The sequence below is a fragment of the Microchirus variegatus genome, assembly GCF_963457635.1.
Source record: "Microchirus variegatus genome assembly, chromosome: 4".
NCBI classification, from domain to species: Eukaryota; Metazoa; Chordata; class Actinopteri; order Pleuronectiformes; family Soleidae; genus Microchirus; species Microchirus variegatus.
In genome coordinates, this window is record NC_139805.1 from 13001477 (window position 1) to 13026435 (window position 24959).

Sequence of the window (24959 nt, forward strand, 5' to 3'; positions counted from 1 at the left end):
TTTCAAGATGGTACAAATTATTTCTGCCCATGTTACACAAGACTAACGTAAGAACTACGATTGCCTGATTACTAGAAAAAGATTGATCATGAACAACAACAAATTAAGATCAAATCATCTAAAGTTATGTTGATCAAATCCATTAAACAATAGAATGGAATCGAATTCATGTATTCAGGACAAATAAAGTGTCGAGTAACTGCTGCTGCTATCAGCGATCTCTTTGTTAGACATTAGTTGTTTCCCAGTCATTTGTCTTAAATAGACATGTCATTTGAGGAAAGGTAACAGGAAGGAGTAAAATGTGCTTCATAACTTTGCTTTAATCTGTGTATTGTTTGGTTATCAGGCCTTAGGAAGTCCCCTCAGTTGAAATGGCCTGCTTATTTGCTCTAACATCATCCTGTAAAGCTCCAGAGCAGCCAGATGGACAGAAGTCTCAGGGATGATGGAGAGGACAGACAATAGCTTGCCGTCCAGTCTGGCTCTTATCGTCAGTGCTGGCCCTTTTCCAGGTCCAGCCCTGATAACCCAGGTCGACGAGCAAAATACAGGATATGCCCCAATAACCCGGCAAGGCAACAGGGGAGCAATATTGTTTTATTAGTGGGGGTCTTTTCCGAGAACCTTCTAAAAGGATGTCAGAGGGCAGAGTTTTGACATTAACTCCAGCTACACAGCTACAAGTTAAAGTCAAAACTACTCAACCAGCCCACACCCTGATTTTCACAATCATTTTACAGTTAATCATACACACACACACAAGAAAACAGATAACGGGTCAATGTTTGCAGGCTTTATTGCCTCTCAAATTAAAGCAACATATGTTATATCTACTATATAACTTATTACAAACTGAAAGAGACAGTCCTTTGTCACTTTGCCAGGCTTACAGTGGTGACACCCTCTTGTTTCCCTGGCGGGATCTTTATTGGGAGTCCAGACATGGTACAGGTGCAGAAATGTAAGGGGTTGGGGTTGGCTGGACATTGCTGAAAGGGGAACTCGTCATTCTGCAGTTGTATTGATGTTTTCCACTGGCTGTTTGCTTCTTCAAAATCCCACTGGAAAATATGGATGATATATAGCATCATCAATGACATTTAAAGTGCCATTGAAAATCTCCACTGTGTAACGTTGGTATTCTTAGCCTTATTGTACTTTAAACAAGGGTCTTGCTTTACGGCAGTTGCCATGTTTCTAAAACATCCTAAACACACGGCATTTCACGCTTGAAGCAGAAATACTACGTAAATGAAAAATGTCTCTGACCACATAACCCTGACGCATAAACCAATCAGACTGGGGGAATCAAAAAGTGGAGTTCTTACATACTTGCTGGTGTTTGAAGGCCATGGTAGTTTTGCTGATGTGTTTGAGAAAGGGAAGCGTGAGGGAAGTCCTTGATTTACTGCATTCTACAGTCTTCCTACTAATTGTAACCAATTCTTACACAATGGACCTGAAAGGCTTATAAATATGTTAAGGCTAATTGACTAAATTATGATAGTGCTTAAGTTTGCAGACGACCTCATCTCGTCTTATATAGAGATATCCTTCATCTTACACTTTGTTGCAGCTTTTCAGGTGTACAAAACAAGCACACCTCTTCAGTGACATCATTGTACGGGCACATCGAAGGTTCTTGGAACCAAAGAAGTCTTGCAAAAGTTTGTGCCGAAACCCAGGCAGAAGGAATAAATGAATGGATGTCCAATAGTTTGAATGACAAGGACGAAGACAGACAAGAAGAAAAGTGGAACATTAATTGGAAAACAACATTTCAAGAGTCTCACAATTCAAAAAACAAAGAACACTGAGGAATACGAAAAATAAGAAAAGCTCAAAGAGATACACCATCTGTTATCTCCCTTGAAAATTACATAATGTGTAATAGTATCTTATAAATGTGAACTGTTTATGTAATTTAATTTTTTTGGGAAAACAACAATATGCATTTCCTTTCTGAGGCCCTGACCCTCGTCTCTTTCTGGTTGTTGACATATTATACTTGAATTATTTTAATGTAAGAGCCAATCAATGGACTCTTGAATATGAAATATGATAGTTTTATACACCGTTTTATACCCACCCACACACACAGTTAAATTCCAGGCTACAAGCCATCACACAAGAGACTGTAAACATCTCCTAAAATAGCAGAGGGTAGCACTGCCCCCCTATAGACAAGGCAAGCATTTTTGCACTACTTCCTAGGCAGACCAGCCCAGCCCACTGTTGGTCTTTAATCAAAGATCCTTTACAGTAGAACAATTGGGCCATGCATAAGGCAAATCTCAAACAATTCCACCTCTCACTGTACCCTTCAGTCACTTCCCTCCACCCCCCACCTCAGTCTCACCCCAGCAAAGAACCGGCACTCATGGCACAATAGACAATTCAAGCTGCGGTCAGTCCAGTCAGCTACGACTGCTCAGTTTAGACAGACAGCATTCAAAATGTTTTGTGGTTTTATCATAATCTGTGATTATGGAGTTATTGTGAAAAGAAAATTGAATTCATGTTCTAAGAAAATACTAAAATTGTTCACGAGCACTGTGATCTGGAGTCTCTCCATTTTGTCTAGGTTCTGCTTTGAAACATATAACACTTTAGGAACCTCTGAGTTTATTGTAAAAGTTCTCTGTACATTAAAGGCTGGACTTCACTAAGACAAACTGTGTTCTTAAATACATAAACTGCAGAACCGCAAGCTTCAGGCTAAATGACATCCTCCATGGCCTGTTTTTCTACAGTAACACAGTAGTGGAAGGAATGACAATTGTACTAATGCAAATAATCAAGGCTGGTTTTGCAACGAAGCCAATATCTTGTGGGCACAAAAACCTGATCCTCATTAACATTTTAACCACAAACCTGCACAAACACGCCCTTATAACACAAAACACAATAAATAAACATCCGGACTCTTCTTACAGGACACTGTAAACACATTGCAGCAGCTCATGTGCCATCTTCACTGTTACTTCTTCCTACAAGTTCTTTGGGTTCTTGGAAGTTGTACCCCTCCAACAGGACTAAAGGCCACTTAACTACACCACAAAAACCTGCTACATAAGCCAAGCTATCTATAAAGCAAGTTGTGTGTCTGTCTGTGACGGGCATATCTCGCTGACTGTTAGTCAGATCTGAGTTAGACGGATCCAAAGACTTTGGATATGGGTTGAGTATGGCCTGATGGTGTGCATCCTGGATTTTTTTGGAGGAATCTTAATTTTTGCTGATTTATCACACTACACCAGGCAGGCAGCGGCTCATCAGCAGCAGCTGTGCTGTCTGGAGCGGGGAGGTGGGAGTGAAGAGGCTGTCCTCAGGGTGGGTGAGATATTTTCACAAGGTTCACCACAGAACATGGTGTTATACTGAAACGACAAGGTGTCCATTCACCAATAAGCAAGCGCACATTAATTTTGCATTAGCATGCTACTACCTTGCGGCTAATTTGGCGAACCGGTTTCCAATAGTAAGCTAGCGAGGCTACGATTCGCATTAGCGTAGGGCTAACATAATACAAACATTGTGCAACCTCATTAGACACAACCTAATTTTTTACATTTTCGATTAGCATTAGTGTAGCTAGCTGTTGTGACTGCATTGTACCTAATGAGGTTGCACAGTGTTTGTATAATGTTAGCCTTTACGTTCCTTATCAGCATTGCCGTAACTGAAAAATCTTCTTCCGCTCCCACTACAGGAATACATACTTCCTACGGGCACTGCACTAGTCTATAAAAAGCCAATTCATTAAGAAGGTATAATTTGTCACTGCAGTTCACACAGGCTGCTATGTAAACAGCAGGTAAATCATTCACAGCAGTTATGCTGCATAACTTCTGCATTATCTCTCCTCCTAGAGGCCTCCTAAAATGTATGTGTACTTTTCAACATGTACCACTGGGAGGTGAACTCAGGAGTGTTATGTCCCCTCCAAGTGGTAAATGTTGAAAAGTACACATACATTTCACAAATACTTTAAAAAGTCACTGTTCACCTTGAAAACATTTACTTTGTTTTCAACATGCAACTCCACCAATGCAAGAAGAATTTTCTGTGGAGACCAGGATTGCTTTAAAGCGAAAAGTGGTGCTGCAGAAATGTGTCCATGGCTAAATGAATCACAATATCAAATGCAGTAAGCACTTAGACCTGATTCTTCCTACCCACCTCTAGATCCGAACTGATTGTTGAACAGGACTCATCTGAAAAGCAGAAACCGTCAGTTCTGATCATTCGCACCGTCCCGTCGAGAGGCCTGTCCTCTGCCTCCTCCTGTAGGCAAATCTGTAATCAGAGCACACAGTTTTCTACTTGAAAAAGTCCAATGTGTGAGATTTAGAAGTTCCATCCATCCATTATCTACCGCCTTATCCTCCACCAGAGGGTCGCGCTGGCATAGGGCAATAGGCAGGGTACACCCTGGACAGTTCACCAGTCCATCGCAGAGATTTAATAAAGAAATAATCTACCTAATCAAATGGGAATTCCAGCCAGAGCATGTGTTTAACATTTTGAAGTGGAGGCTTACAGTATAATCAAAGAAAAACCTTCAGAGAGAAAGCTCATTTCTATCTGAACTCCAATTTTTGGTCAGTTATTGGATAATAAAGCTATATTATTTTAACTGTGTGTTGTTTTATGGCTTTCTGTACATGACAAGAGCATCCCCTGCCTCAAGAGGAGAAACAAATGCACCAACATTTTCACATGGAAAGAGCAAATTAGTACTGAACAGCCTTTTCTTACAGGTTGAAGACTGACATCCATGTAGCAGCCCATTTCAGTCATCTTCTGGACTTTTGTTTTCTGTGAAGAAGAAGTTGAAAACATAACATAATTAAACTGAGCTGACAAACCAATATGTTAATACTTGAGGTCTGACACAGATTACGAAATAAAAGCAAGGTAACTGGTGAAATAAAACATTCCTTTATAATTCCCCAGGCTCAATAGAGCCAATAACCAGCATTAAGTATAAAGGAGACTTACATTTGTTGCTGCTGATGAATTTACTTTATGTTTTCTGTAGTTCATCATGAGAGCATTCTCTTCAGTGTGGACACCTGAGCTGCCTAAAATACTCTCCGTGTCAGAAAGATAAAGGCTCACAAGTTGCTGCCTTGTGCCTCTCTTGCAACAGTGGAGGACTACAGTCTGATAATGTGCGGTGTAAGGTCAACACATCACACCTGGTATTTGCATCTTCACTACATTTCCTAGAGATTTTAGCAACCACAGCACCCATCACTGCATCGCCTCACAGCCAAATTTGGTGGAGGCGTTTTTTTGTTTTTTAGGGAGCTGAAATCAGACATATTTGCTAAACAAGGATACAAGAAGATCCAGAGTGACACAGCATATTGCTGACAAGAGCCAAGGCATGACTTTCAGGAGAAATCCAATCTGAGTGTTGTAGAGGAGGACAGCAGCAGCATAGAGGGAACCAGCCACTGAGCAGAGCAGTCCTGAGATCAAGCAGGCCTGTGGCAACATCTGTCCTCTGTACTAAAGGGGAAAATAGTTACTGTCATTTACCACTGGGATCAATTTGGCTAAGCAGCTTGTCAGCATTTGTCACTTACGACTCTGCAGACAGCAGGGAACCTGGCAGTGCAGACGATGACAAAAGAGATCCATCCAAGAATGTAACCCAGGAGTTCTGTGTTGTCCTTTGAGAATGATGTTCAAGATGGTAAAATTGTTTTAGTATCGGATCTAACTTGACTAAACTTAAAGGAATATGCCACTGATTTCCATTTAGCTTTGTATTAGTAGAATATAATATTTGAAAAATTGTGCTTCCCAAACTCAGTTTCCCCTCAGTTGAGAAATATCGTCATTTTCTTTGTTACGTGCTCACCAGTGACAATTGGTCCTGTTGGATGGTGGACACTTTTTCACATTCTGGGAATGAGGTCCCGTTCCCCTACTGGTAGGTCTAAAAAGTGCAGAATTAGCGTTGCATTTTCAAGCCTTGGACCAAGTGACCAAGTGTCACTGGTGGACATGTAACACAAAAAAGAATGAAGATATTTTACAAAAATACTAACACTATTCTAGCAATGCAAAGTTAATTGCAAATCAGCAAAATATTCCTTTAACAACATAAAAAAAACGTACATATTCATAGCTCTTCAGCCACACTGTTGAAAGTGTGTCCACTGCAGAGCTGGTGTGTGCTTACTGGAAGAGTGACATGCAGAAGTCTCCTTCCACTGAGAAACCGTTTTTTTGGGTTGACCATAGATTTCAGAAAACCTCCTGTAGCCATCATCAATACACACACTGCAAGGAAATGCTGTCTCCTCTTCCGCCTCCTCACCATCCTCAGCCTTCTTTCTGTGGAAGAACATGCAGAGGGAAGTTGGAAACAGTTGTTAACAGTTCTCTGACAAGTCTCCTTACGGTTTTGCCGATACACTCACTGGACACAATGTAAGGTGCACTTCAGAAAGTGTCAGGAGTGGAACCCACTGTGGTTTGCTGCTTCTTCTACTTATAGCCTAGGTCATCTTTAAAGCTCACATAGAGTGGTCCTGTTGCACATATATGTTAGTTATGGAGGTACAAAACATCCTAGTTGCTGTAAACGAGCCGATTGAAATCGCGGCTGAGTACAGCGTCAGAAAAGACAGATTTCTGACATAAATCTCACACCCAGAAGACAGAGTGTGTTGTGATTGGCCAGCCAGCATAGCGCCTTCCCAACTGTCTTGTGATTGGCCAATACCCGGAAGTGACATAATCAGCACACCAGCTCTCAGAAGCGCAGCTCCCCCCTCTGGAACGGTGGATGAACTGCTACTCATTATCTCATGAGTAGATACAGATACACACTAAAAAACAGCGTTAATTGGAACTTCCAGTCTAGGTCTGCTTTAAGGTTCAACATTACAATAGATTTTGGGATCTTTTTGATTATTCAATATTTGTATATCAAGCCTTTTAATAATGTAACTCACGTGCTAACTGCTCAGCTGAAAACTAAAGGGGACAGAACTTTTACAGTTTGGGCCCCAAGTCAGATTATTGGGGTCCATACAAAGAAAGCCAATGACAAAGTGAAGTTCTGGGAATGAAAATGTTTGATTTACTGTGATAAAGTGCTAAACGTACCTGTCTTTGAGTTCCAGTGCATAAGCAGTGGGAAGCAGGAAGACATGACATTGACAACATCCACAGCAGCAGCGAAAGCACCAATTAAAACCTGCAGAGGGCGCAACAGAGATAAGTGATCAGGGCCAAGGACAGGTGGATCATACCGTGATGAGAGCATTGAATAAGTCACCTGAATATAAAGTTGTCCTGACAAAATGGCTCCGATTGTGTTGCACAGGTTACCAAGGAAGCAGTAGAAGAAAACGACGGTTTCTTCTGGATTACCTCCACACCTGCACCTCTGATACAAAAGGCTTAAACAATGCCAACACTGTTTAGCGCACAAGAGTTTTGGTGAAACACCAGAGCAAAAGCAAACGCTACAGTGAGGAAAAACTACTTACACAAGGCCTGACAGAAGGAGAAAGAGCGCCGACAAAGAGCTGAGGCCGAGGAGGACACAGCGTTTGTCTGCTGCGTCACAGGAGACACACGTGGTGACAGAATCCACGCAAAAAGCGAAGAGGTCCGGGAATAAAGAGTCAAAACCTCGTCCGGTTTGAGCTTCCATCGTCTATTTATTAAAAAAAAAAACAATGCACCGACTCAACAGGCGACTGGAGCCTGACTCACAAAAGACGCTTTTGCTAATTTGAGGGATGGACTCACCTGGCGTCCTCCACACCATTCATTCATTAAGAAATCCATTCAATCAATCATTCATCTTCATCATTACCTTATTTTAATTACTTAATTTTGTTGGTGTTGTTGTTTACTTGTTTCTTTGTTGTCTCTGGTAATTTCACCGTGTGTATAAAAAAGAAACAGGCGTTACATTACACATGACAAAATCTCTGCACTTTTAAAGAACAGCGCCGTTACACACCGTCTGTGGCCAAACTGTGAACTGCATCAGTCCTCTCCCGTCGCTACCCTCTGACGGTGTTCGAATCCCAATCTCCTCAAACCACTTATTCCCCGCTCTAGATCAATTTGATTAGTTAACTGCTACACGTGCATATTATAAACTACACTAAACATTCATATTATATTGAACACATAGAACATTGCTTACATTCTTACAACGTACACATTATGAGTTTTGATGGGTTTAACACATGGTTTAATATGACCAGTGTGGCCAGCAGTGCAACAGTGCCACCACGTGGCCAAAGCGCATACTGCAAAATCTTTAAAATGTTAAATTCAATCAATTTTCGAATGGGTTCTCACTGGTATGTAAATAAATAAATACATAAATAAATGAATACAGGGATACATAAATAAAATCTTAAATAAATGCTTAAATGAATAAAAGTATAAATACAATAATAGATAATTTATTTCTACATTCTACTACTTCTGCCTTACTAGTGCCGCTGATTCCTGTTCAGGAATGTTGTTAGCTACCAGCTCGCCCGCTCAACTGTTAGCTGCGGTTGTTGACATTGTTGTTTGTTTATCTCTGGTTGAGTGATGGCATTTTTTAGTACGAGCCATTGAGAATGAATTACCATCATTAGCGAACTATTTACAGAACCAAGCAACAACCACTTTGGTAAAGTTGGAGAGATATCAACACATTCAGACTTTTGGGGTAAAATAACTTGTAAACGAAACGTTCCATAAACACAAGCGTAGTCTCTTCCCAATCAGAATTGAACTCACTTGTTTGATACAGCAACTTAAGCAGTGCCGATGAAGATACATATACAAAAGAGATAATTTCTACTGCTGTAGCTCCAGCTGATGTGCTTCAAATAAAAACACCCATGACCCTCTTTTTGGAGTCCCTGCTCGAAAAATGACATGCCCAAACTAAATAGAGTAAATCTCTGCAGTTAAAAGCTCTATGTGGATTATCTTGGTATCAAAATAAAGACAACACTTGTGAGATTCCACCAGAGGTGTAAGCTTCACTGTAGATGCCACTGTGTCAGTGTAAATGCACTTGGAACACAGCATAAATGAAAGATTTCTTTCTCTTGTCTAAAGAAATATTGCATTTTAAAGCAAATATCACCTTTAAAATATGCAGGAGGAGCTTAAAAACACATAGAGGTCATGTAACAACATATGGACATGAGCTGTGCAAAGTCTGATGCTGCTGAAATGAAGCAGAGTTAAATTACAGAGGTTTTATTAAAGAGATGTCTGGGCGTCCTCACTTTTGGCACAGTTTGGCACTATCTGTGCCATTTGAGATTTCTTGGGTACCAAATTATTAAAACCCATTTAATTTAATTTACATGTCACTATTGGTCTAAAAAAGAAGAAAAAAAGTATGATATCTGGCTGTAAATCGATGCTCCCTGTGCGGTGCGTAATAACTCTGTGACTCTGCAGCGTCTTCAGTTACGCAGCACCATAGCTCTGACTTACCTTGGTCAATGTGGGTGATTGACAGCTAGTTATAAACCTCTAAACCGGTATAATCAGACCCCGGTCTCAAATGCACGTGAATCACTTCATTAGCGATGCAAAAGGACAGAATTGCATAGGACGCATTTGTGCGGACATTCGCCCTTCTCTAATTAGAACGATCTGATGTCGCTCTGTAATGACCAATCAGACCAGGATTAGTCCCCAAAGCATGCTGGAAAATGTAGCTCTTCATTATAAGTGGTTTTGTTTTCCGGTGGAAATAACTTGTTTTGATAAACAGCAGAGGTAAGACAACATTTCTGCTTGTATTTCTTGTCAGTTGTTTTTCTCTTATTGTGGGGCTGGATCCGTGAATCTTGGTCGTAGAGTGATACAAATGGTACTGCTGGAATCTGTGGATTCTCCACTGTCTAGTCGACAGATGTTTTTTTTGTTTACATAATCACGATTACGCTCCGGTGGCGCTTTTCAATGTGTGCGCTGTAGCATTTTTTCCGCTCCTGCTGGTTTGATCCATCTGTGTTTTAACTGTGTTTGGTGAACATACGAATGGTTTATATTAGCTTATTATTATATTAGCGTCTGACGCTGCCCCCGGTAGCGGGGGCAACCGTGAATAAGAGGTTAAGATAAAGGAGCAGCACTAACATATTAAGCAGTTGTGTTACACAGTTTATTCTATTATCCATTTGCATTACATTTGTCAAAATAGTAAGTGGTGAAAAACAGTATCCAATATACAATAAGACAATTATTGAGACATGATATAGATCTAGGTAAATAGATCCGATATTCAAGTGATGACAAAAATTATGTAAAAGATCAAAAGATGTATTTCACCGACATGGTCAACAATGGACTTCATGAGCTATAACAGCTTTAATTCCCTTGGAATTACATGTGAACTGTAGATTGTTATTCTTCTTTTTTATATATTTAAAAAATTCAGCTGAAAATGATCAGCAATCTTTGATTTCTTAGATCACTGTCAGGCATCCATATGTTTGTTAAGCCTGCGTACTTTCTCCTTCTTGTTCCTGTTGCCATGTTTTTTCCAGGGTTTACCAGACACAACCTCTGATCCAGCGTTACCTGGGGCGACGGGTCCACTGCCTGGTTTGTAACCCATGACAGACTGAACCCCCCTGGAGAGTGCACGCACATTCTCCTAAAGACAGGGATGAAATACATGCTTTAGATAAACAGGCCTCTCTCCTGCTGCCACATTAATGTTAAATTAGTGACAATACAATATAATACTCATGCATTTTTCTTATTCTTAAGAAGACGGCAGATGTACTGTACCTGATGGAAGAAGTTTGAGTCAACCGGATTTTCAATTCTCTGTATTTTCTGATGTTTGTTGGTAGAAGAATGGTCACAGTCTGAATCTCTTTTTAGGAATTTGTTGTGCTGTGGCTGGAAGTCCTCAGCATTAATATGAGGAGGAGGATGACAGTAGAGAAGTTTTCCCTGAAAGGAGGAAACACTGTTTGGTTAACATAAGATTAGTGGAACTAGTAGTCTAAACATGTAGCTATAGGTCTACAGCCCCCATTGTATTTTAAACATAAACCTGAAACACAGTAGATCGGCATAAAAGGCAATTAAATTTTACTGTTACTGATGTAATGATATACAGTAGAACATACATTTACAGAAAGTGAAAAGTATCTTATCCCACAATCATCTAGAGCATCCGCCTTCTCCTAAATTGGTAATCCACCAATAAAATTTACATGCAACTCGAACTTGCTCAATCTGACCTGAGTCTGGTACTTACATTAACATAATCCTTCAGAATGTACCGGGCTGATCTGGGCTGATCAGGCTGTCCATGTGCCGTCATAAAACCTCTCATGTCTGAAAAAAAAACCCAAAAAACTTTTAATACATTCTACGCTTGGTGCTTTCACAACATTCAACTACAGGATCTGAAAATAAAATAAAGAATATTCTTCCTCACAGGAATACTTCATCAACAGTTAAATAATCATAATAAAAGGTAGAACATTCAAATCAGTATGTGCTACCTTTTACTGTGCTTGTGCAATGCAAAGGCATTACCGAGCCTTTGGTTCACTGCTATTGCAGTAGTTTTGATTAAAGATGACATGTTCTCATAATCATCGTCACAAGCCACCTGTAGCCTCAGTTATATGCTGACAACTGTTAGACTGTTGGCAATTAATCTGGTAGTCTCACATCCATAAGCCCTCAGCATCTCTTCAGAAGAGGGGTGTCTGTCGGGATCTTCATCTTCTCGCGGTCGGATTATGTTTATGCCATAGGTGCCTTCTAACACATGACGAGGGATGGTCTGACACACGTATCACGTCTGTTAAGGACTTTATTTTATTCATTAGTGGGGTTACTGCAAACCTGAGAAAAATCTGATGTTCTCAAATGTCTTGTTCCTATCCACAAACCAAAATCAATCAGTTTTAATTGTTTCTTTGTTATATGGAGCAAATAAATCAAGAAAATATTCTCATTTAAGAAGCTGAAAAATAGCAATTAATTAAAAATAATTGATTAATATAGACAGAGTTGTGTGGAGCTGTGGCTTTAATTAGCACTGTGTGAACTCATTTGACAATAACCATTACAGCTTTAACTGAAATCGTATGAAAGTAATCGGGATTGACTTCCTTAAAATAAAAGCTGTTTTTTTTCTATTGTGCAGCAGCTGTGCCTACAACATATAAAGGATATAAGAGAGGCTGCAGGAACGTGGTCTCTCATCTGATCAATGGGCAGAATCCCACAGCAGATCATCTCAGCTTTGGTAGAGACAAAGGAGGGCATGACCAGACCAGGACAGTCACAAAGGCACAGGCCTGGCTCCACGTACAGGGTCTGCAATGAAGTGTCAAAAATAGTTAAAAGGCAATCACATCTTTCTGTTGACACAGGATGTAAATAAATATGAAACTCTTTAGAGTTCTGTACCTGAAAGTGCTTTGTGTGTCCAGGTGTGGCAGAAACAGACACCTTTTTGTCCCTTAGAATAGTGTTGATGGTGGAACTCTTTCCCACATTAGGATAACCAACCTATTTAAATCATACACAATGAACTAACATTATTTACATCATCCTTTTCTGGTGAATCATAACAATATATGGTAAAAAGCAGCAAAGAAAATGGACAGGGGTGACAAGAGTGAGATGTTCACTTTCTTTTTTAGAATTACAGTGCCTAAGACATTGGATGCACAGTATGATCTCCCTATCTGTCTTTGTAGTATTATATTTGAAATGGTGCAACGTTTCAAACATTATGTTTTAATGGTGACATAATCTTTGGAAAGTTCTGCAACTGCTATCCTCAGCATATACATGTTTAATAAAATACTTTTCAGGAAAATGTAAATGGTTTTGTAGAAATTATTGTCTAGTAGGACAATATTTTCCGAACTATGATCGTTTACCCACCAGTCCAACTGTCAGTTCTCCTTCTTTACACCTCGGTCTGTTGTGAACGGCTTTAAACACGTCCAGCAGCTCATCCTTATGCAGCAGACGACTGGAGTTGTGGAATCGGGATTCACTGGATGAACCAACAGTCCGTTCCTCTTCATTCTCATCTTCTGAGCAGGTGTACCACTCTTCCTCATCTACGATGATCTTTTCCTGCTGCTCATCATCCGTAGCACTCTGTTCTCCCTCCTCCTCTTCATCCTCTTCATCCTCCTCGTCTGCCCTCACTTCCTCTTCTCTATCTACCCCGGTGTGGCTCGGGTTGTCATTGTCTGGCTTTACTTCCTCTTCTGTGTCACTCTCTCCACCCTCCGGATCTTCCACCTCCATGCCCTGTGATCAGAGTAGTTCACTTTAATTCTGGATTAGAATCAGCAATATGTCTATACACGATTCATTAAAAAACTGTTTTATATTACACAACAAAACCTTAAGGAATGACAAGTGAACAAGCTCATCAACCCTCCATGTCCTCACCTTTTCCTCTGCATCTAGTCTGTTGGCCTCAGCCAGAGCAGACCAGAAAACCGCCCTCAGCCCCTCTTTCTCAAAGTATTTGGCCCACAATTTTCTCTGCTCCCTCGTTAACAGGTCAGCCTTGTTCACCAACACCATGTTCACCTTATTCTCCGATATCTCTTTCACATACAACTCCTGCAAGGACAAGAAACAAATTCATCTATAGAATACAAGTGAGATGTTCATTTGCATTTCTGCTATTTACAGGCCTTTGAAACAGGTAAATGCAACTCAGCCATCATTAACTTTATTACGGTAAATTAACTATACCCATGCTTTTCCTACTGTGAATTGTCACAGTGTCTGCTGTGTAAGAGGGACATGGGCGTTTAGGACTTAAGGAATTATGCAAGAATGTAGATTTGACAACAATATACAGAAAAAAAGAAAAATGCATTTCCACTAAAAGTTAGTTCATATTGAGGTTAAGCAATTGGATTAATCAATTACTGAACTATATTTTGATAGTCAATTAACTGGTTTCATTGTTTTCATGTCATATTAATATTTTCTGGTTACTTTTCTTCATATAACAAAGGAATCATTAAAACTGAATAATTTTGGTTAAATAATACATTTGAGAACATCAGTGCTTTGAGATGTGGAAAACACCACTCAACATTTTTCAGCATTTATGAATATGTTATGGAATAAACAACTACTAGATTAAAAAGAAACAAATCCATTAACAAAATCAGTGTTAGTGTACTGAAATGTTACAGCCATTAAATTAAAAACATGTTTCTTACCAGGTCAGGGCATCGGAACAGCAAAGGATTTCTGGCATCAACAATCTGAACGACAACATCGCTAAAAGAAAATAAAACAATGGAATTGCCACATCAAAAGACCAAAAGTTCTGCAGGGATGAAGACTTTAACTTAACTTAAATTAACTACTACAGTTACAGTCTGGCTTTAGCATTACTTCAATTAAGAAATGATTCACGCCTGCAAAGCTCTTTCAAAAATAGGGTGAAATGCAGCTCTACAGTTTTTTGTTTTTTTACCTCCTCTCAATCACTCTCCACAGCTGTCTCCAGAACTCCAGATTCCTCTCAAATGGGGTGAGAATTAGCTTCTGTTCTTCTTCCAGCCTTTGAAAACAACACTTGTTCAAGTATGATATCTTTTACATTGTAAAGACGCATAACAGCTAAAAACACTCTTCAAAAAATTATACACACTGTGCAAGCTCTCGTCGCCACTCCAAGAAGCTGTCTCTCTCTGCCTGCTGAAGAGCATCAGAACTGGTACTTTCATCCCAGTGTGGGCTGAAAACAATGATACAAGACACTTAACACAAAATACAAAATACAAATATATTTAAATGCTTTAAAATTACCAATATGTCATGTGCTTACCGTCGTGGAATCCTAAGGAAATGCTTGTTGTCCTCATGCAGCTTCTTTAATCTGGTTTTCTCCTCAGCTGTTAACAGGTCTGCTCTAGATTCCGCTGGCACAAACTTGATGTTGAGTTTTTCTACAAAGAAACAGTCAGAAGCAAAAGTAGAACCAAAGGATTATGATGTGGTGGGTAACACAGTAACACTATGTGAACGTGACCACAATTGGTGTGAGAGCCAACAATGTACAACAATAGGATGGAATCAAATCAATTTTATATGGAAACCTCCAAATCAGCGCATTTGGCATTAGTGTTGAGGGAAAAAAACACTTTAACAGGCAGATATCTCTGGCAGAGCCAGACTGAGAGATATCCGGACATTTGCATCAGCTGGATGGGGTGAAATGAGAAAATGAGGGAGAGAGGCGATGTTGGCGGGGAAAGAGTTCTTGGAGCAAATGTGTGACAGATGACAGCTATTTACTCAAACTAGTAGCTTTACTATGTGCAATAGTGCACTGGTTGTACAATCTTTGCACACACACACACAACACACCTGCAACAAATTCTGTTCCTGCCATTTCGGCAGTTGCCAGAAAGTCATCCATGGAACTCTGTTCTGTCACTGACTGCAGGTTCAGACGTCCCCAGTCATAGCCGTCATTCAGCTCGCTGGTGTGGAGCTGGAAGGTGGAAATACAGGTCAAACCATTTGTTATGATGATCATTTGTTTATTTATTGTTAATCATTATTTAATTTCATGACGGATTTAGGGCAAAAACATTTGTTAGAGCACATATTCATATATTAGCTTCACTTTCTCGATGAGAAAAAACTCTCACAGGAGTGAAGGAGTTGTTGTTAGTGCAGACCTTTAGCGAATCAAAAGTATATTACGAAGAGTGAGACAACGATCATTTGTTGTCAGCTTCAAACATGTTAAATGGAAAGCACAGTAAATGTTGCGCGTCATACCCATGAGTCGCCCCTCTTCTTTCCTCGGCCTGCCTGGAGTCTCTCCTTTATCAGGGATCTGCCAAGTCCGACGCCTCCTCCGCCAGTCTTTTTCTTACCCATTATAATAACGCCTGGAGTTCAGAATGATGTTTTAAAAAGCCGAAGGCAACAAAACTGTGTATATATCATGAACTACTGCTCTCCATGTGCGGTGCACTACGTTGTTGTCGTAAGAACCGGAGGTGGATCAAACCAATCGAGGAAGACACAAATCCTGTCGAATGTACGCCAACTACTCGATATGTATAAATTATATGTAGATATAATAGTTTTTATTTTAATATGTGTCATATCCAGTATCCTATCTCAGTATTAAAGCCATAATACCTCAAAAATAATATCACATTTGTTGTAAGCATTCATGGCAAAGCTTAAATGGTACAGTCCTCTTGTCCGGTTATTAAATGTGTCCTGAAGAAAATGGAGGATAGTGCCGATTCAACGTTCCGCCCGCGCAACAGGTTCGCGTTTCAAATAAATATTAAGACAAACCTCATAAATATAGTGTGCAGTTATAAAACAATATACAAAAGCTCAATGTAGTGCTGCGTTACAAATAAAACCACCCATGATTACACAAACGTGCAGAGGAAAGGCCAAAACCCATATCTTATGTAAACCAATAGGTGGCAGCATAAAACAGCCCCCGAAACAACAACAGGGTGTCTCGTATGTCAACATATTGAACTCGTATAACAAATGACAAAAGTAGCTCTGATATATATTTATCATCATATTTTTCTTCCACGTAAGATCATGTGAAGAATTATAGAATTTTGCACTTGTGTTACGCTGCGTTACTATGGTGATACAGTAACCTCTTGTTGCTTTAATTTCATTTTAGAGAACGAGAACATTAGGGAACACAATGAAAGATAATTACTTTTTTCTAATTATATCTGAGAATAAACTCCAATAAATGAGACATAAAAGCTTAATTTTAAAACAATGTATTTTTAAGGACACTGTGCAGTGTCCATTTAACTTTTATGTACAGTGTTTGTGCCTCTTGTAGGTATTATTATTATTATTATTATTATTATTATTATTATTATTAATAATAATAATAATAATAATTATTATTATTATAATAAATCATCTGACTTCACATGTACTGCACTAGTTCGCATAAAGAAAACCTTTTCAACACAAATCTATTGCTACACAGGTCTGCAGTCATTTGGTTTAACCCCCCTACGCTGGTACTGTAATGGTTTCTCCCTGTGTATATAAACCGCTGAGCTTCATTCAGCGCAGCAGACTCTATTTGCTACCACATGGTTTGAAACGGGAGCCTCTACTATGGACACGAGCACTGTAGAGGCTGGACTTGTGAAGTACGGTGTTCTGCGTTCACTTCTCTAGAATAGCTCATAGATGACGTGACAGGCAGAGAACACTTGTAGGATTTAGAAGTAGCCTAATAAAAAAAAGTGTTTTTCCTTTCTCTCTCAGAGACTGCAACCAGCTATAAAATGCTGCCTTGGAAGAAGAATAAGTTTGATCTGATTGAGGAAGACAAGCAGTCCAAGCAGAAAGGATATGCGGTGAGTCTCAACTATTCTGCACTCACCTCATTCGCCAAGTCCTGCCCTGAGAGTGCGCTCAACAGGGTGGGCAACATGTTCAAGTCAAAGAGGAAAAAGGTGAAGATTACCAGTGAGGACCCCACATACACGGTGCTCTACCTGGGGAATGCCACCACCATCCAATCTAAAGGGGACGGCTGCACAGATGTAGCGGTGAGCAAGATCTGGGGCAAAAGTGAGATGGGCAAGAATGGCACCAAGATGAGGCTGACCATCAGCCATCAGGGCATCAGGATGGTGCACATGGACGACAAGGCCAAAAGGCCGGGACACTTGTACTTGTTGCACCGGATTACCTACTGCGTCGCAGACCCAAGGCTACCCAAGATTTTTGCTTGGATTTACAGGCACGAGATGAAGCACAAGGCTGTGATGCTGCGCTGCCATGCGGTGCTGGTGTCCAAGCCGGAGAAGGCAAAGGCCATGGCCCTCCTTCTGTACCAGACCTCGGCCACAGCTCTGGCTGAGTTCAAAAGACTAAAACGAAGAGACGATGCCAGACACCAACAACAGCAGCTTATAGGAGAGCAGACCATTCCACTGGTCCCCATCAGAAAGCTACTAAACGGACAGTGTTACTACAAACCCCCCGTGGAGCGCAGCCGCAGTGCACCCAAGCTGGGCTCCATCACAGAGGACTTAGTTGGAGAGGAGGAGGAGGAGAAGGCAATGCACTTTGAGTGTGAGGACATTCTGGACACGGACGATGACTGTGTTACCAATGGTAAACAGGAGTTGACTCAGATAATTAATGATCTGGGAGAGATGAGCATAGGAAATGATGTGCAGACACTGAAAGCTGATCTTCGAGTAACCAGACTTCTCTCTGGAGAGAGCACGGGGAGTGAATCCTCCATAGAGAGCAACCAGGAGCCCCCTCTGCTCACTAATGGGTTTGCAGAGGTGAAGGTGCAGGAAATTGCCTGAATAATTAAATTTAGGCATGTCTGTGACGCACAGTTGTTGTTTTCTTTTTCTTTTTCGAGCCATGATGTCTCCACAAGAGGCATTTCCTCTGTTGTCAACATTGTGTCGGAGAGTTTGTCTAATCTGCAGCTTCAGATGATCCACAAAAGAACATTTCTTGTTGTGGGACTATTATTGAAAACAGACACACTATCAGGCTACTGAATGATATTAAATATGTGTCACCACAGCAGGAAAAAACAAGAAAAAAAAAACAAGTGCAAATCCAGACAAAATCCCAGTGCACCTTAGGACGCACAGCACCAATTCCATCTCTTTTATTTAAGAGGATTTGCTTCAAGCTTGTTGATCTAAAAGTTTTTTCTCTTGTGAAAAATGCATTTGTCTTTTGAACATTGCTTGCTATGATCCAAAACATTCCATTTTTGAAAGATGTTTTCCCCAAAGTGGTTAAGTGTTTTGTTTTGTTTTATAGAGGCATCCTTAATTTCTCCGACACAACCCTTTTTGTAACAGCCTGTTCATTTATCTTAATTTGCACTGTTGTGGGATTCCTTCAAGTATTATGTTGGCTATCTGTTTGTTGGTATGTTGTCTGAAACATAAATGTCATATCTTTGCTGTGCAAAAGAGAAAAAAACACTGTTGTGTATTATGATGTAAAGTAAGATGTTTAAAGTATAAATATGTTATTTTTTAAAGGATTAAAAAATGTGGTTTGTTATGTGAACCTCAGAGAATTATCAATAAAACAATTGAAATCATTTAAAGGTGTGGAAGTCAATATGTAGATTTTTTTTATGGCAAAACAAGTAGCCATTTATTCATTCAGTGCTCTTAACATTGATGTCACATTTACTGATAAAAACACAATTTAAAATTAGATACACAATTGGCACTATATGTCTATTGTCTGCATTACATAGGTTGTATCTGTTTTTATGGGCCTTGGCTGGGTCTTTACTCTTTATTTAACAAATTTTCAGGGAACAGGCTATAAAAGTTATTCAATTAAGGTACTGAAGGCTCATTCATTGTGACGAGCCTCAGGGAAGCCAGGTCACAGGAGGACGTCACCACACGCACAAGCTTTTAGAACATTATGGATCCTTTTAATGACAGCAGCAACAACACCGGATATATTCAAGAACCTAACAAATGCTACACATTTCTTTTGATGTGAGTGTATACAGTTATAATCATTCCACATTTGCCCTGTTTATTGGATTCAGAAAGAATTACATTATGGGCTGGTGTTCATCATAATAACAGCTCCAACATGAAAAAGCAACTGAAATTATTTTAATCACACTTTGTGCACTCTTCACAACCACAGGTGCATATAAACACCACCAGCAACAGACCTTTGCACATGCCAGTCTTTTCTTCTAAGTTATGAGACTCAGAAAAATAGAAAAATAGTGGTATCTACTTAAATACAATAATATTGATATATTGATTTACATAGAAACAATTGGTTTTGTGTGTCAGCTTGTCAAAGCTACACCTTGTGATTCCAGTAAACAGGATGTAGCGATGTCCCTCGAGAGACACTCATATATAGAGGATAGTTATCTCTATCTAGTTTTCAGCAGCTGGCACAGCTGTGTGGTTTGCCACACTGACGTGTTCAATAAAAACAAAGACAATCTCCCCATTGATTTAGAACTTCAGCCAGTGGTTGATGAATTATATGAAACAATTCATAGTGGCTCATTATAAAGTGATGTGCTCCAGCATGCTTACTGAGGACAGTAATAGACATAATGTATTCCCTAGTCCCTTACCCTTACCCTGAAACCAAGTCTTAACATTCACAAAGAAATGAATCATATTGTTTCCTCACTGCCTACTACTGAGTACAGACATACACACACACACATGCTGGTTTTGCATCTTTTGTGTGGACACTGATAGACATAATGCATTCCCTGCCCCCTTACACTAACCATCATAACTTAGTGCCTAACCGTTACCTTTACCCTAACATAAACCCAATTCTAACCCTCAACCTGAAAGCAGGTCTTAATCCTCAAAAAGCCCTTGAAAGATGTGAGGGGCCGAGCCAAAATGTCCTCACTCCGTATGGTTTATACAATTTATGGTCCCCACAAAGCCACAAATACAAGAACACAAACACACACACACTGTCATATTTCAACCATGTGAGCTGAAATAGCAACAGAGGAACCCACGTAGTTCGCCTCTCCTCCTCATGTGGTCTGGTGTGTTGGCTGCACCAGCTGCAGCCTCACAGAAGTCATACTGTGAAGACAGCATGACATCATCGGCATATGCCCAGCTTAATGTAATTAGCGGACGACCAGGGCTCCAACCACATGGACATAAAGACAGAGCAACAGTCCGGTGAACTGCTATTACTGTTTTATGCAGCTGCATGAAGCATTTATTTGATATTCGTCCCTGACCTACATTCTCATAGAGGCTTACTTGTGCGTCACCTCCACATAAGCAATCATGCTCCTGCCGTCCCCGAGTGTTGCCTGGATATCAGTCACATGTGCAGACAAAGCCCATAAATGTTTCAAAGTGTTTGTTGATGACAAGTGGGTGTAGAACATGTTTCATCCTCCGACGGCGAGAGCAGAGATCCTGACGTACAAGAGAGAGGGAGAAAAAAAGAGGCTTTGTGAGTTCACATGTCACATTCACTTTTCCTTGAACACATAGTCAGGTGTTTGTTTAACCTACTGTCAAGCATGTGTGAGTCACTGGGAAGGAGGATTTACGATTGGAGTAAGAGTTTCAAGCCATTGTTAAATGCTGCAATGAACATTTCTTATTTGGCAAAATGGGGATTGTTATTTCGATTATTCGGTCCATAAAACACTGGAAAATAGTGATAGTGAATACTGGAAATGTCCATCGCTGTTTCCTAAAGCTTAAGTTCATGACTCAAATTGATGATGATCTGGTGAGATCTCACTGATGAGGCTCGTCTATAGTGATTCTTACACACTTAACCGTAAACTAGCCTGTTTTTGTGCCGTAGGTGGCACAAAAACAGGCTAGTTTAAGGTTCAGTGTGTAAGAATCACTATAGACTAGCAAGACACACACACACACACACACACACACACACTATACATAGCATACAAATAGAATAGAATAAATATGTGAACTGTAAACTGTGAGTCTGCATACCATAACATACTGAGGACTCCTCTGTTCATCCCTCCCATTTACAAGCACATCATGGAACTACAATGGCCTTTGCATACCAGAAAGGATATCGTTGTGCTAGTAGTTTTCATAGTCAGCTTGTGCCTCGACATGTGACGCACGCATGTGGCTTGAGAGAAACATGATGTAAAAACTTAGCAGCACAACATGGCGGCCTCCGTAAAAGCAGGCCCTTGCCTTAAATACACTAAAAAAGTCTTATTCTAAGGCTGTACTGTACTGTACTGGACATGAAAAAAGCCTAATCAGTGAGATCTCACCAGATCATCATCATCATCATCACACATTTTGCATTACACAATCTGCTTGTCTTTAAATACATTTTGAGCACTAGGAAAACATTAGTCAGTGTGCCTGGATCTGATTACCACATTTGCATGAGAGCTGTCAGAGAGGTTGAATCAGAAAGATGATGACCATCTCTTGACAGTGAAAGACATTTCGAAACAAATCTCTGAGAATGGTAGCAGAGCAAAAACATGTCCCAGCATACTTTCATAATTAGATGCTGTACATCAACTGTGGATCAGAACACGGGAGCAGGTGAGAAGGCGATTGATGCAACGCTGCTATTTTTTAGGGTGGAGGTGTGTAATTAACACACTCTTCAATTATAAAAAACCACCACTGAAGGTAATTTCACACTTAACATGGGGCTAGAGGTGCAGCAAAACTGTGGCACACTTTATTGGCCTTCTTAATGACAAGATGTTGTGTATGGACTCTGTGCTCGACAGACACACTGTCAGACAGTGTCAGTGTCAGATTCCACCTATGACATTACTCCGATGATGGCTGAGTGTGAACTAAACAGGGACAGACAGAAAGTGAGGAAGACAGCCATTATGGTGCCAGCCTCAGCTCTCATTAGTCTGAATCTGACAGCCGTCCTCTGGGAGGTGTGTGCGTGTCAATGCATGCAAGTGCATTCTGTATGTGAGTTTAAGTACAAGTCGTTTTCAGGCTCCCCTGTGAAAAGAAACACATCATGTGCTACCATCTTCTGAGGTGCTGCTCTGGCTGAGATGGAGAACAGATACTGTACTTCAGTTGGCAAAGACTGACGAGCTTTAATTAACTGTCGGTAACATTCGTTCATAAAAAATAATGGCCTGTAAGACATTCAGATAGCTGTCAGAGATTTTGTTCACTGAGGGTTATTGAAAATAGCCATCCATCCATCAGCTAAAGCTTTATACTGCACCAGAGGGTTACCGGGGATGCTGAGCCTATCTCAGCTTGGTACTGTTACTTATATTTCTGCAAAAATAGATATTGTATAAATATTGTGGCCATTGCACCTTGATGTTGTTGATATTGTTACCTCTAATTTTGTAAGTGCCAATTGTGACCGTTATAACCCAAATGTTGGTGGTACTGTAACTGTAACCTTTTTGCAATATACGCAAATTGTACCATGTTGGTGGTTTTGTTACTTACCTTTTTTGCACAAAACTAGCAGCCATTTCAATAAATAAGTGCTAAATAATTTATAACATTTTGTGTGTGTTTACTGTACATGCAACACAAAATAGTAGTACAGGGGTTGACCGGCCCACTGGATAGACAGCCTTCTGAAAAGCTGGCCCTCCGGAAATTTTAGTTGAATAGCCCTGATTTAGAGTGACCAATTCACCTAATCCCCAAATCTGCATGCTTTTGGACTCTGGGAGGAAGCAGGAGAAAACCCACGCACACACGGGGAGAACATGCAATCTCCCTGCAGAAATGTCCTTGTTCCAACCGGGGCTCAAACCCAGGTCTTCTTGCTGCAAAGGCAAGAGCGCTAACCACTACGCCAAACCATGTGGCCTATTGAAAATAGCATTCATTCATTTTCTATCTCTTGATCCTCCTTGTGAGGCTCGTGGAGGAACTGGAGCCAATCTCAGCTGACATAGGGTGAAAGGCAGGGTAAATCCTGGACATCATCCATCGAAGGGCCACTCATACAGAGGCGAACAACCATTCACTCATACACAATCACAACTACAGTCATTTTACGGTGTCCAAGCAAATTCACCTGCATGTTTTTGGTCTGTGGGAGGTATGTATGTGGAGAGAATCCACACACACAGGGAAAACATGAAACTCCACATTATAGAAAGACCATTGGTCGAAAACCAGAATCCGAACCAGTGACCTTCTAGCTGTGAGGTAACACTTCTTGCCACTGCATCACCGTACCTCTTCAATCCTAATGCTTACATGCTCTCAATGAGAGCGCCAACATGCATAGCACACAGCGTGTACCATGTTAACCAATTAAAACAGATTTGCATAGCTAACATTGTTACTGCCGCAAATTACTGTAACACCCTGTATAATGACATAAGGAGCTGCAGTTCCTTATGTCATTATGCAGTTCTATGTACTTAAAAGCTGCTCAGGTCTGCACTCAACTTGATAGTCCTCATGACCGGAATGTTCTGTTTTGTATCTGTGTGATTTTCTGTATGAAAACATTCTCTGTTTTATTATGTGCTGTCTCTGTCTTCTTCCAAATTGCAAAGGAACATTCATTCATTCATTCATTCATTGTCTACCATCCTCCATGTGAGGGTTGAAGGGCCACTGGACAAGGTCACCGGTCCATTGCAGGGACAACATAGAGAGACGAACTGTCAGTCACTCTCACACCTGTGTGCATGTTTTTTGGACTGTGGGAGGAAACTGGAGAAACTGAAGAAAAACCTATGTGCACACAGGGAGAACATGCAAACTCCACACAGAAAGGCCCTTGGATCGCAGTCAACAGTACATGCCACTACTCCACTGCAGTATCCCGCCAAGGAGCATGCTGATATAAATTAGATGTAAATTATAATGTTACATAATGTTTGAACACTGTCTCTTTCATGTCAAGTCAAGTCAATGTTGTTATTTAAAAAGCAAGCAAAGTTGTGCTTTATAGATTTAAAGGGTTTTAAAGGGTATGAAACATAAAATCAATAAAAATAGTGAAATAGTAACATAATAGACTACTAAAATGGTAAGAGCTACATAGAAGTGTCCGGGTTGACTATGTTTTATTCTGAAGCGAATGTGACAACAAATAAATAAATAAGATCATTAGTTAACGCGCTGCACGCACAGCAGCGTTTGCACAGAAGGTTATGATGTCATGCTCTATTTGTTTATGGTCATTAGGTGCCTAAATATTGAAACACACTTTGCTAGTGAGTGAATTATCGCAACAAAAATAAATAGGGGGAAACCTGTACGACATTCTATTTTATTTTATTTAAATTATAAATGCAAACCTAAAGTGGAGCCTGAAATAAAGGGAAAATTATGATGAAAACTATGAATATCTGTACAAAAATGTATACTAACCCATTTTGTGGATAATTTTATAGGACTATGGGAAAT

At 40.2% G+C, this 24959-nt stretch overlaps 3 protein-coding genes across 3 annotated transcripts; 1 reads left to right on the forward strand and 2 right to left on the reverse strand.

Moving 5' to 3' along the window:
- Positions 1-4161: 4161 nt before the first annotated feature.
- On the reverse strand, positions 4162-7687 carry tmem44 (transmembrane protein 44; the record flags this gene model as incomplete). The annotated part of the gene is made up of 8 exons (XM_083887818.1): positions 4162-4302; positions 4765-4824; positions 5353-5523; positions 5601-5687; positions 6260-6357; positions 7135-7225; positions 7307-7430; positions 7521-7687. 8 exons carry the CDS (start codon positions 7685-7687, stop codon positions 4162-4164), a joined length of 939 nt encoding a protein of 312 aa, XP_083743944.1.
- A 2569-nt stretch (positions 7688-10256) lies between these two features.
- Positions 10257-16025, reverse strand: lsg1 (large 60S subunit nuclear export GTPase 1). The gene is made up of 14 exons (XM_083888497.1): positions 15826-16025; positions 15406-15532; positions 14864-14984; positions 14687-14773; positions 14510-14596; positions 14250-14310; positions 13459-13635; positions 12937-13314; positions 12454-12555; positions 12208-12360; positions 11707-11821; positions 11285-11364; positions 10807-10974; positions 10257-10669 (listed from the first exon to the last, which is right to left on the reverse strand). Exons 1-14 carry the CDS (start codon positions 15925-15927, stop codon positions 10490-10492), a joined length of 1938 nt encoding a protein of 645 aa, XP_083744623.1. The 5' UTR covers positions 15928-16025; the 3' UTR covers positions 10257-10489.
- A 1307-nt stretch (positions 16026-17332) lies between these two features.
- On the forward strand, positions 17333-18383 carry fam43a (family with sequence similarity 43 member A; the record flags this gene model as incomplete). Its single annotated transcript, XM_083888677.1, has 1 exon — positions 17333-18383. Exon 1 carries the CDS (start codon positions 17343-17345, stop codon positions 18381-18383), a length of 1041 nt encoding a protein of 346 aa, XP_083744803.1. The 5' UTR covers positions 17333-17342.
- Between the last annotated feature and the right edge of the window lie 6576 nt (positions 18384-24959).

Excerpts from the sequence above, each read along its gene's own strand:
- lsg1 (XM_083888497.1), bottom strand. The coding sequence starts at position 15,927 with ATGGGTAAGAAAAAGACTGGCGGAGGAGGCGTCGGACTTGGCAGATCC. Across the intron at positions 14,597-14,686 it reads TGGCGACGAGAGCTTGCACA|GCTGGAAGAAGAACAGAAGC; the intron begins GTGTGTATAATT and ends TTGTTTTCAAAG. Across the intron at positions 10,975-11,284 it reads TTCTGAAGGATTATGTTAAT|GGAAAACTTCTCTACTGTCA; the intron begins GTAAGTACCAGA and ends TCCTCCTTTCAG.